The 12,466-nt window shown below is 38.1% G+C and overlaps 1 protein-coding gene across 2 annotated transcripts; it reads left to right on the plus strand.

Annotated features, from left to right (window-relative positions):
• Nucleotides 1-831: 831 nt before the first annotated feature.
• Nucleotides 832-10,575, plus strand: LOC120159930 (DDT domain-containing protein PTM-like). Of its 2 annotated transcripts, XM_039170429.1 has the most exons (10): nucleotides 832-984; nucleotides 1,114-2,122; nucleotides 2,660-3,364; nucleotides 3,649-4,879; nucleotides 6,472-6,760; nucleotides 6,874-6,998; nucleotides 7,106-7,572; nucleotides 7,680-7,708; nucleotides 8,565-9,077; nucleotides 9,169-10,040. In XM_039170429.1, the coding sequence occupies exons 2-10, from the start codon at nucleotides 1,278-1,280 to the stop codon at nucleotides 10,038-10,040; spliced, it is 5,076 nt and encodes a 1,691-aa protein (XP_039026360.1). In that variant the 5' UTR covers nucleotides 832-984; nucleotides 1,114-1,277. The 2 variants fall into 2 exon arrangements, with proteins under 2 accessions (XP_039026360.1, XP_039026359.1); XM_039170428.1 differs by lacking the exon at nucleotides 832-984 and having other exon boundaries at nucleotides 1,278-2,122; nucleotides 9,169-10,575.
• Nucleotides 10,576-12,466: the final 1,891 nt, after the last annotated feature.

Below are 12,466 nucleotides of genomic sequence, written 5' to 3' on the forward strand. Positions count from 1 at the left end.
GCAAATTTTAAAATTATAAATCATAAATGATTCAAACATACAATTTAATTTGATTTTTAATTAAATAATTTTTATTCTTCAACGCTATCTAATTTTTCAAACTTATAAAAAATGATAGAAAGCATTCAAAAGTTTATCGATAAATAAATAATTAAATAAAAAAACTAATGTCCGTTAAATTTAAGTTAATCAATATTTGACACGAACCATACAACATCAGTGATGAATAAATTGTTATTATCTGTTGAGATTTTGAGTTCAATCACGATGTTTTGCAAGGGAGAATGAGCATTTAATGTTTTTTTAGTAAGTTCAGGTGATTAAAAAGTAATATCCATTTTAAATTCTCTCAATCATTTGACAATAAACGTTCAACCACCTTGTTACAGTCGCTGATGCTCGAACTTATGACCTCTAGGAACAATAACGATTCATTTAAATAAAAAAATAATAAACATATAACATTATTAAAATACCGTAAATTTAAGTGAATTTAGATAATTAAGGTTTTTTCAAAAAATTAAGACTTTAAAAATAAATAATAAATATAAAATATATTATAACAAATTTTATTTATAATTATTTCAATATATATATACAAATATAATATAATTGTATAAAATTTATTTTAAGTTAAAATAATACATTTTTCTTGAAATAAACAAATTGTTTTTAAATTTTTAAAAATATGTGAATTTTTATACACGTTCCATTATGACGACCCTAATAAATCGTATCGATAGCCGAGAGGATGTCCTCACATTATATCACCCCATCTAAAAGTGGCTACGGAAAAATCATTAAACATTTCACGCCCCCAACTCGTTCGAGTTGTTCAAATCGTCAACTCAAATAACCGAGTCCGCCACTCTCACTTTCTCACGCGCGATAAAAGAGGCCGTTGTTCACTTCTATTGGGATACACTATCTGCCTATCGCTTCTCTAACATGACGATATCAATGGCGGTTATCAAACCCTAACAGGTATCTCTGCACAATTCTTCTGTGTAATTACTTCTCGTTAAAGATTTACTCCTATTTTCTTAATACAAAATTTATTTTTCATCTATTTAGAAAATCGATTTATTTAATATGTTGTTAACTTGTTTTAAGGGATCTCCACGAGCCCCAGAGCACTCAAAAAAGGGGAAAAGGACGCCGAATCACGTATTCTCACAAAAAAGAAGGTTTTATTTGGAAATCCTAGTAGGCTGATTGGAAACTAGTTTTTACTTAATCCAGGGTTTGATTCGATCTGTTACCGGGTCGGTCGATCAATGGAGGCTACGTTAAAAAGGCCTAGAGGTAGGCCAAGGAAACGTCCGAGGCCGGAAGAAGAAAATGGAAGTGCCGTTGGTGATGCGAAATTCAATAATTCCAAAACTAAAAAGCGGATGCTGGAGACAAGATCCATAGCCTTTGTAGGTCGATATGTGTTGAAAGAATTTGGGGGAAGTGGTTTTTTAGGGAAGATTGTTTCGTATGACACTGGATTGTATAGAGTAGATTATGAAGACGGTGATTTTGAGGATCTGGAAAGTGGGGAACTTCGAGAATTGATTTTGGAAGAATCGTATTTTGATGATGATTTGAGTAGAAAAAAAGTTAGGTTAGATGAGTTAGTGTTAAGAAGGATTGTAAAGAAGAGAGAGTTGGAGGAGGAAATGAAGAAATTGGAGGTTTTGAAAAACGAGGCTGATGTCCTGGAAACCTCAGCTGGGAGTAAGTTGAGTGATGCGATGATGGATGAGAATGAAGGAGAGCAAGACAAAGATGATGCGGATTCTTCAAGTGATTCCTGTGAGCATGCACATGATAGGGAATTGTCATTGGAGTCAGAGATTCCTCTTATTCCACCCCCTATATTACCTCCTTCTTCGGGAACAATTGGTGTGCCAGAGGAGTGCGTTTCACATCTGTTTTCTGTGTATGGTTTTCTTAGGTCCTTCAGCATCATTTTGTTTTTGAACCCATTCGGATTGGATGATTTTGTGGGGTCACTAAATTGCTCTGAGCCAAACCCTTTACTGGATGCTGTTCATGTTGCTTTGATGCGAGCATTGTGTTGTCATCTTGAAACAATCTCTTCAGAAGGCTCAGAGCTTGCATCAAAATGCTTGAGGTATGTTCATACATTTTAACACATCATCAAATAATGATTTAATGGGTTGTGTTTAGGATGTTTAACAACAAATTTGGTTTCCACCACAATCCACTGTACTGTCATTATTGCTAAAAGTACAAGGTAGTCCCTAGGCCTCAAAGAATTAAAGAAAATCAGGAGCTCATATAAATTCTGGGGTGATTAGAAATGCAATCCTTAAAATGATACAATTGGTGCACTTTTTCCACCAATTAGGAAAGCAAATGAGAGTAGTTTTGATCTCTCTTGGAAAAAATTGTGTGCTTTATGGGTGACTAGAAGTGCCACATACTTTACATGTTACAATTAATGCACTTTTCCTCCCATTTTGAAAGCATCCTAGTGGCATCTCGCCATCTCTCTTAGGAATATAATATATGTTTGGGTTCAACTTTCAGGGCATCATAATAACTCACCAACCACCAAGAAGGAACAGAAAAGAAAAAAATAACGTTCTTACATTCATTCATCTATAGAAATTCATATAATTATAATTGTTGTATTCTTTATCTGCAGGTGTCTTGATTGGAGCTTGCTCGATACACTGACTTGGCCTGCTTATGTGGTCCAATATTTTGTGATAATGGGATATGCAGGAGGACCTGAGTGGAAAGGATTTTATGAATATGTCGCTGAGAGAGAGTACTATTCCTTGCCTGTGAGCAGAAAGTTGATGATTCTACAAATTCTTTGTGATGATGTACTAGACTATGCAGAGTTGAGAGCTGAAATTGATATGCGAGAAGCAACTGAAGTGGGAGTAGATCCTGATGCAGTTGTAATTGATCCTCTTGAAAAAGGACCTACAAGGATTCATCCTATATATTATAAAACTTCTGCATGCAAAGGAAGGGAGTTAATGGGGATAACCTCAGAGGGTTATGAGGTCAAGTCATCTTCTAGGACCTCCTCATTGGGTTTGAGAAATACTGGAGGGACTGTTGGTGTTGATACTGATGTAGATGGAAATAGTGATGAGTGTCGTCTTTGTGGCATGGACGGGACATTGCTTTGTTGTGATGGTTGTCCATCTGCATATCATTCAAGATGTATAGGTGTCATGAAAATCCATATACCTGATGGGCCCTGGTATTGTCCAGAATGTGTAATTGATAAAATGGGACCAGAAATTACAGTAAACACCTCACTTAGAGGAGCAGAACTTTTTGGTGTTGATTCATATGGGCAGGTCTTCTTGGGTACTTGTAATCACTTGTTAGTGTAAGCTTTTAAACCTGTTTCTTATTCTACGCTAGTAAGACATTCTTGTCAATGACTTGGAATTTTCCCTCTGATTATCTTCTTCTTCTAGCATTTAAATGTCTCATCATTTGAAGGGGGTTTTACTATGTGAAATTATTATCAATTTTTTACTACCTTTAACTTTTAAGTTGCTCAGTGTGCTAAGTTGCTGATATGCATGAATTTTATGCCCCATTTCTTTTCTCTGTGTTATCCAATCTGTTCTAAATTTTTGTTTACAGTTTGCAATTCGATAATTGCAGGCTCAAGGCTTCCCTTGACACGGAATCGTATGTCAGATACTACAATCTGAATGACATTCCTAAAGTTCTCCAGGTTCTTTCTTCATCCATTGAACATAAAACATTATACCTTGATATATGCAAAGCAATTACACACTATTGGAATGTCCCGGAAAATATTGTCTCTCCACTTGAAATTGGTGGCAGTGTAGCTAAGACGAAGGAAGATGCAAAATTTTTTGCTGGATTACCTCTTTCTGTTGTGAAGGATAGCCATAAGTTTTCGGGTTCAGTTGATGTTGAGAATGCAAGTAGCTTCTGTGGAAGAAATGTGGGAGTTTTGAGTCCAGATACTTCAATGTTTGCAATGAATCAAACTGACCTTCCTGGCTCCCTAAGCAATGGTAGGACAATGGGAGGGAAGGATCATCCTCCAATGAATAAGAAGCTGTCTGAGCAGATTTATATCGAGTCTGCTGTATCTGCTGCTTCAGTTAGCCAGCAAACTGCCTCTGATGTAACCCACCAAAGCTTAGTTGACAGATCAAATGTCATAGATCATACATCATGCGCCTCAGGAAGCAGTAGCAACAATTATGGTGGAGCAGCAAATGGTATCTATATGTTTTGCCAGAGCCAGAGCAAAGTGGGCAAGCAAATAGGTTTTGGAAGGGATGCAAGAAATTCTGCAGTTGATTATCTATACATGGGGATTTCTTTTAAACCTCAGCCTTATGTAAATCACTATAACTACGGGCATTTTGCTGCTACTGCGGCTGCCAAGCTGGCTGTTCTTTCATCAGAGGAAAGTCAGGTTTCTGAGGTAAATAAATCAGGTAGTGCCAGAAAGGTTGCATCTGATAGTAGCATGTTGCTGCAAGTAAAAGCTTTCTCATTAGCAGCCTCACGGTTTTTCTGGCCAAGTGCTGAAAAGAAGTTGTTGGATATTCCACGGGAAAGGTGTGGCTGGTGTTACTCTTGCAAGGTCCCAGCTTCAAGCAGGAGAGGATGCATGTTGAATTCTGCTGTCTCCACTGCCACCAAAAGTACCAATAAGGTCCTCAGTGGCCTTCCTTCTTTAAAGAATGGAAGGGGTAGTCTTCCCAGTATTGCAACATATATTTTATACATGGAGGAGACTTTGTGTGGTCTTGTTGCTGGCTCTTTCTTAAACCAAGATTATAGAAAACAATGGCGTAGGAAACTAGAAGAAGCTTCAACCTGTAGAGCAATAAAAATCCTCTTGCTTGATGTGAGTATTACAAAATATATTCATTAATTTCCTTAATACTTCTGTTAAAAAGCACCTTATCTTGATATTCCATCTTATTTTTCTGGTCAAGGTTTCCTGACATGCTGTAAACCTTGAGCATCTTATCTTTACCTAATTTTTGTTTCTAATCACTGTATGCTTTAAAATTTTGGATTAATTGAGAACATAACTGATGTGGAAGGTTTGAGTTTGTTTCTTTTCCTCTGTGGATTATCAGTTTTACTTTCTAGATATTCCAATTCTATCATTCATTTGGAGTGTTTGTGGTCTGTTTTAGAACTTTGTTTGGAGTGTCAGTTTTTTTTTGGATAAGAATAGGAGGTCTCATTAAAAACCTCCCTCTTAGTGGACCTTATCCGTAAGGTAAGGCCCAACTAGCAGAAGGAGGAAAAGAGTACCTCAATTTATTAATGAAAGCCAAGTTACATAAGACTTAAAAACACTTTTACATTCAACATAAGACCTCACACACTCCTCTAGCTTCTAGGCTCAGAAACAGATACCAACTGAAACAGCCAAAAAAATCACCCGATCCCCTCTTTTGCTAGCTTGTCAGCCTCACAATTACAAGACCTTGGAATCCACCTGACAATAAAATTTCTAAAAGAAACAATAGATACAATTTCCTTAACAAAATTTGAAAGGGAAAGAGGAACCAAAGCTTGATCTTTGATCTAATCCACGACCAGCTTACAATCACATTCAATAATGAGTCTGCCCTTGAACAACCATTCTGAAGAAACAAAGATATCAATGCCTCTTTTAACAGCTTTCAATTCTGCTAAATAGGGATGAGAAGGACCAACATTTTCTGAAAAAGAGATAAGTATAACCCGATTCCAATCCCTGAGAAGACCCCCTATTCCAGCAACTCTCCCAACTCTACTAAAAGCCCCATCCACATTCAATTTAAAAAAATCTACAGGAGGAGGAATCCACCAGCACCCAGGTCTAAGTAGTTCCTTAGAAGCAGAGATACTATCTGCCAAGGAAGGATCACCAATTAAAGAATCCACCTTAATATAGGAAAGAGGATATTTTGCTAGAAACCATCTTGCTAGCCTTAAGCGAACAGTGAAAAACAGTGAAAACTTGTTTTTATTAATAAAATTTGGGCACTCTTTTCCTCCTTCCAATGCCGTTAAAATACCTTGTAGCTTAACGGTTATGAAGGGGGGTTTTTAACGAGGCCTCTTTCTTATCAAAAAAAAAAAAAAAATTCTATCATTCATTTCTTCTTTGCTGATGTCTATTTTTTTTTCCACCCCTAGCCTGGTCTGTCCTCATTCTTGTTCACGTCAGTGCTATTATTTTGCTTTCTCTTCCTTTCCTGTTTCTCATTTCATAGTTGTTAAAATGTTCATATAACATTTGTTAAAATGTATGTATTTTGGTTAAAATGCTTGTACCCTTTTGTACTTGTAACATGAAATTTGATGGATGCCATGTTCTATATAATCAATTGCTATTGATTGATGTGGTTTTTGGTTTCTGACATGGTAGCTGATATGCGTTTTATCATGCTATTTTCTCTCTATTTGGGTTAATGTACCTTTGGTTTCCATTTTCAGCTTGAGGAGAACATTTCAGTTACTGCTCTTTCTGCGGACTGGGTCAAGCTAATGGATGATTGTTTAGTGGATCCTTGTGTTATTCAAAGCACTACATCCTCTGTGGGATTGTCACAGAAGCAGGGACCAGGTGGACGACGACGTAGGAAACAATCTATTGCATCTGAAGTTACAGCTGATGACTCTGATGATAAAAGTTTTGACTGGTGGCGTGGAGGGAGGTTATCAACTTATGTATTCCAGAAAGCAATTTTGCCTGCCTCAATGGTTAGAAAAGCTGCTCAGCAAGGTATCTTTGGTGTCCATGAAATAATTTTTTTAGAAGTCTAATTTGCTTTCTGTATAGTAGTAAAATTGGTGAAAACAAAACAATTAAATAGAATCATGGTTGTGAATGATTAGGTGGGGGGAGAAAGATTTCTGGTATTAATTATGTTGATGATTTTGAGATTCCTAAAAGAAGCAGACAATTAATTTGGAGAGCTGCAGTGGAAAGGAGTATGAACACGGCACAGCTTGCACTTCAGGTTTGCCATTAAACTGTGTTTGAATTGACCATTACTGTAACCCTGTTTCCAATAGTGTACTGGATTACCAGGAATTTTAATAAAAATTCAATTTGACTTTGGTTCAGGTTAGATACCTAGACCTTCATGTGAGATGGAATGATCTTGTTCGTCCTGATCATAACATCTCAGATGGAAAAGGTTCTGAGACTGAAGCATCAGTTTTTAGAAATGCTTTTATATGTGATAAGAAAACTGTAGGAAGCAAGATCCAATATGGAGTTGCTTTCGGCAATCAAAAGCATCTACCTTCACGTGTCATGAAGAACATAATTGACATTGAGCAAACTGAAAACAAAAAGGAGAAATATTGGTTTCATTTGACACACATTCCTTTATATTTGATCAAAGAATATGAAGAAAGAATGAGTGTTTCTGTTCTTCCATCGGTTAAGAAGCCTTTCACCGAGTTATCTGAGTTACAACGAAGGCAGTTGAAAGCTTCCCGGAGGAATATGTTTGCTTATCTGATATCTAAAAGAGATAAGTTAGAGAAGTGTTCCTGTGCTTCATGTCAAATGGATGTTTTCTTGAGGTAATCATCTTATACAGTTATCAAATCAAATATTATTTTTGTTGATATTGTAATTCCTGTTTTCTCCACCTATTTGCTCTAAGCATATTCTTTTATGCAATCATCAGGGATGCGGTAAAATGTGGCACTTGCCTAGGTATGCTAACCACTCGCTAGACTTCTCATTCTAAATTATCTTTTATAGTGAACATTTTCTAATTTTTCCTGTGGGCTCCTAATATCATCTGTTTTTTCAGCATCTGTTATGTGTACTTGACTTTTGATATTTCCATTCTATCTTCATTTTCCATGCTCATGAGAGGAAGTTTGTACTTCAATGTTTTTGGGGCTGTTCTCCCATCAGTTCATAGTTTAGATTTACATTTTCCCTACAAGTGAGAATCCTGTTGGATGGAGAATTCCTGTAAAGTCTCACTAGAAGTGATCATCTTGTTTAATTTTGATTGGCTTGAGTCAAAATTTCAATAATAGCATACATAATGAATATGAAATAAATATTAGAAGAATATATGAATCTGAAACTGTCATAAGATTTTCTTATAACTTTACTAGCAATTGGTTAATTTGAGCAGTTTTTTGAGATGGGGAAACTTGATCTTATGGTTCAAACAAAATGAATTTGTTCCTTGCAAAATTTGGATTAAGGGGAAAGCCGGAAATATATTGATTGCAGATCATTAGTGCTTGTGGAAAGCTTATCATTAGTAATCTTCTATTCATTAAGTGTTTGTGTGATGGGACTTAAAGTGATAAACATGAATCTGACTCTTATTTGGTCAACTGAATAGCTATCCAAACTCATTTATTTTGTGTGGGGAGTTATTTTCCATTTTAAACATGAAAATATGTGGGATACATGCATTTAGGTAATGTGTCTACATTTTTGCAACAAAATCACACAAGCCACCAGGAATGGATGCTCTTTGGCTTTTTGAGTTTGGTTTGGGTTCAAATATCTAATTGATTTTGTTTTTTCCCCCAATTTTTATCAGGTTATTGTCATCAGGACTGTACGTTGAGCTCAATGCATATGAATGGGAAAGTTGAGTGCTTGACCATCTGTAAGGGGTGTTACCATGCCAAAGTTCTTGCTCGAAATGAAATCAATAGCAAGTCTCCTACCGCTCTGTTGCCATTTCAAGGACGAGATTGCTGCAGTGCACCTGCAGCCACAAAAGGCATGCAGGTTAAAAGTTCTACTCAACCCATGAAACCACTGGCCTCCAACAGAAGCAAGGAGAACCAGGTTAGAATTCAGGAAAAAAGGTATGATACAAAAAAATCTGCTTTAAATAATGGCTCAGGAGCGAAGCGAGGTAAGTTGTGTAATTGGGGTGTCATATGGAGAAAAAAGAACAGTGAAAGTGAAACTGGAATTAAATTCAGGCAGGCACACATTCTCACAAAGGATGTTTCAGATAACCACTCTTTGTACCCTACCTGTGAGCTGTGTCAACAGCCCTATAACTCGGATCTGATGTATATTCACTGTGAAACATGCAGAAGTATGCAACTGATCTTTGCTGTTCTTTCCTTTCTAAATAATCTTTTGATTTTAAGTTATGATAAACGCCTATTCTTTCTTTTTTCCCCCAGAGTGGTACCATGCTGAAGCTGTTGAACTTGACGAATCAAAGGTTTCTGATGTGGTTGGGTTCAAATGTTGCAAGTGTAGAAGGATAAAAGGACCCGAGTGTCCTTTCATGGACGCTGAACTTAGAGAGCAAAAGCGCAAGAAACAGTTTGGAAAGCTGCAGAAACAGGGACAAGGAAGTCTAGCATTGGACTCTGATCTTGGAACTATTTCCGACATTAAAGAGTTCAGTCCTGTCACTCCAATGATTTCTACAGAGGATGAGCTAGGATATGCTCATGATCCTCAAGTTTTCTCGCTTTCTAAAGTAGAGCAAATAACAGAGTACATTTCAGAAGTGGGTGTTGAGTTGGATAATGCTTCTGCCACTGGACCACAGAAGTTACGTGTCAGAAGGCAAATAAAGCGGGAAGGGGAGGCGCATGGTCTTTCTGGGGATGGTCTTGAACATGTCGAGTTGTCAGCATACCCTGAACCTAATGATTTTGCGAGGCCCAAGGGGGACTCATCTATTCCTTTTGCGCAATGGGATGTTTCCAGTAATGGGGGCTTTGAAGGTGTGCTTTTATTAGATTATGAAAATCTGAACTACGAGGACATGGAGTTTGAACCACAAACATACTTCTCTTTCACTGAGCTGCTAGCATCTGATGATGGAACGGGGGATGGATTGAAGGATTCTGATAATCAAGTGGATCCCATGAACCCCGATGTTACTGCACTGCATTGTCACGTGTGTCTACAGAATGAACCCGCACCTGAACTTTATTGTGATATATGTGGTTTTTTGACGCACACCCAATGTTCTCTTTGGGATGAGTCTTCATCCTCGGAAAGCAGCTGGAGGTGTGGCCGATGTCGAGAATGGCGTTAGTTGGTCCAACGCTGTTCAAATTTTGAGAATCTCTTTTGTCTATTTTTGTTGGTCCAAATTATTACAAAGAGGGGAGGCAAAGCTAGCCACAGCCCACATGTGACAATTCTTGAATATCACACCAGTCGCGTAGGTTATCATGCATCTGGAGGAAACTGAAACCACCTCCATTGCTGTGCTTTCTCGAGGCTAAAAAGCTTCTGCTTTTTTCTTTTTGCAGTGGCTTTTTTGTTGATACGCTCCTCGAGACTCTTTCCTCAGATTGGATCAAAGGAGAAAAACCATGTTTCCAGTGTTTTGGTGAAAATGCGTTTATGACATAGCTCAACTTTGGGTGATGATCAATTGCTTTGGACATCGTGTAGGGAAAAGAGAAAAAATTAAGGTTTAGAGATATTTACGTAGAACAGCTTGAAAGATGAGCAAATGCCCCCCTTTTTAGTGATGCTTGTCTGATTGGCATTGTTTTTTTTATACAATTGAAATCCAAGCGTTCTCCCAATTTTTAAGATAATCGAAGGATTTAATTTAAGATGTTACTTGCATGTTCCGCAAGTAACATTTTCTTCTACATTCTTTCGTCAATCATCTCTTCATGTAATAATTAAACTAGACATCCAACAGTCGACTCTTCTGTTATTTGCTCAAACTATAAATTCGAATGGCTCCGGTTCCCAAGTATAATTTATTACTATCTTGATACGTTTAAATTAATAGCCTTTCTTCATGCATCCCCACAAAGCTCCGGGGGTTAATGGATTACCCCGGCAGTATTTTTCGGACATTTGGCCGCTTGTTGGGGATGATGTTCTCACATTGTATCTGGATCATTTGCATAGTCGGGTGCCAATGGAAGAAGTCAACGAGATGATCATCGTCCTAATTCCGAAGACTCAGCTCGGAACAATTAAGACAATTTCGACCAATTGCCCTCTGCACATTCGGAAGACTGTTAGACCGGAACAATTAAGACAATTTCGACCAATTGCCCTGTGTAACTTCCTTCGGAATATGCTGGTTCGACTTGGTTTTGCCCCGGAGTGGGTGTCTCTTATTATGTCCTGTGTAACTTCGGTCTCATATTGTGTCTGAGTGAATGGATGTCTCACGGAACGTTTCCGACCAGAACGTGGTTTACGACAAGGTGACCCTTTGTCACCCTTTTTATTTCTCATGTGCTCTCAAGGTCTTTCATTGTTCCTGCATAATGAGCGACAGGCTGATCTTATCAAAGGGCTTCGGATCAGTCGGCAAGCTCCGAGAATCACTCATTTATTCTATGCCGATGATTGCATTCTTTTCCTCTGCAACGCAACCAGCGAGTTCACTTATATCCGGGATGCTCTTTGTACTTACAGTGCTGCGTCAGGACAGCATGTAAACTTCATGAAATCAAAAGTGTATTTTGGGGTAAATACTTCCAACTGCAGACCGTGCTTCTTAGATTGCCATCCTTGGTGTGGCCGAAATTGATGAACCGGGATGTATTTAGGGGCTCCACTTGTGGTTGCTAGAAACCAGATGGCTGCTTTCGGATTTCTTTGGGACAAATTACTAGCTCATATTCGTAGCTGGATGAAACATCTTCTATCATATGGGGGCGAGCTGTCTATATTCAATCTGTGGGACAGGCCATTCCGACATATCTTATGGGTTGTTATCTCCTCCCAGAGGGTATCATTTCCAATATGGAAGCCATCCTCCGTTTGTATTGGTGGTTGGGCAGCCCGTCGGAGCGTGGATGGCCAATGGTTGCATGGAAGAGCGTTTTCCAGCCGAAAAGACTTGGTGGACTTGGATTTCAAGATCTCTGGCAATTTAATTTAGCAATGCTAGGGAAACAGGTGTGGCGAAGCATTCAAATGCCATCTAGTTTACTGAATCGTGTCCTATCAGGAAAATATATTCCTACTGGCAGCATCTTTGATGCACGACTGGGTGTTCGACCTACTTTTGCATGGCAAGCGATTTACTCAGCCATGAAAACTGTTATGCATGATTTCCATCTACGTGTGGGAAGAAATAGCAATTCAAGGCTTTTTGTTGATCGCTGGGTTGCTGACCATCCCATTTGCCTGCAGGGACACTATGTGGATAATGAGGTCGACCCCATCCGATGTGGCGAATTTATGATCCCGAATGAGGCTCGTTGGAATGCTCAGTTGGTTTCTGGGGTGTTTCAGGCCAATGATGCAGCCACGATTTTAGACTGTCCAATGTTGGTAATGCTCAACCCGAAACCGGAGTGAACTGCTGGTGGTATTGTACTTCTGATCGGAAAGCACTCAGAGAGAACTCACAGAGAGAATTTTAGAAAACACTTTGTAAGTGAATTGTGAATGTTTTAAACTTATTACAAAATATCAAACTGAATTAAAATTCCAATTTTTATATCCGATATAGGTTACTCAATTTAACCCAAATTT

The sequence above is a fragment of the Hibiscus syriacus genome, unplaced genomic scaffold (genome assembly GCF_006381635.1).
Source record: "Hibiscus syriacus cultivar Baekdansim isolate YM2019G1 unplaced genomic scaffold, ASM638163v2 tig00111387_pilon, whole genome shotgun sequence".
In the NCBI taxonomy this organism is placed as follows: domain Eukaryota; kingdom Viridiplantae; phylum Streptophyta; class Magnoliopsida; order Malvales; family Malvaceae; genus Hibiscus; species Hibiscus syriacus.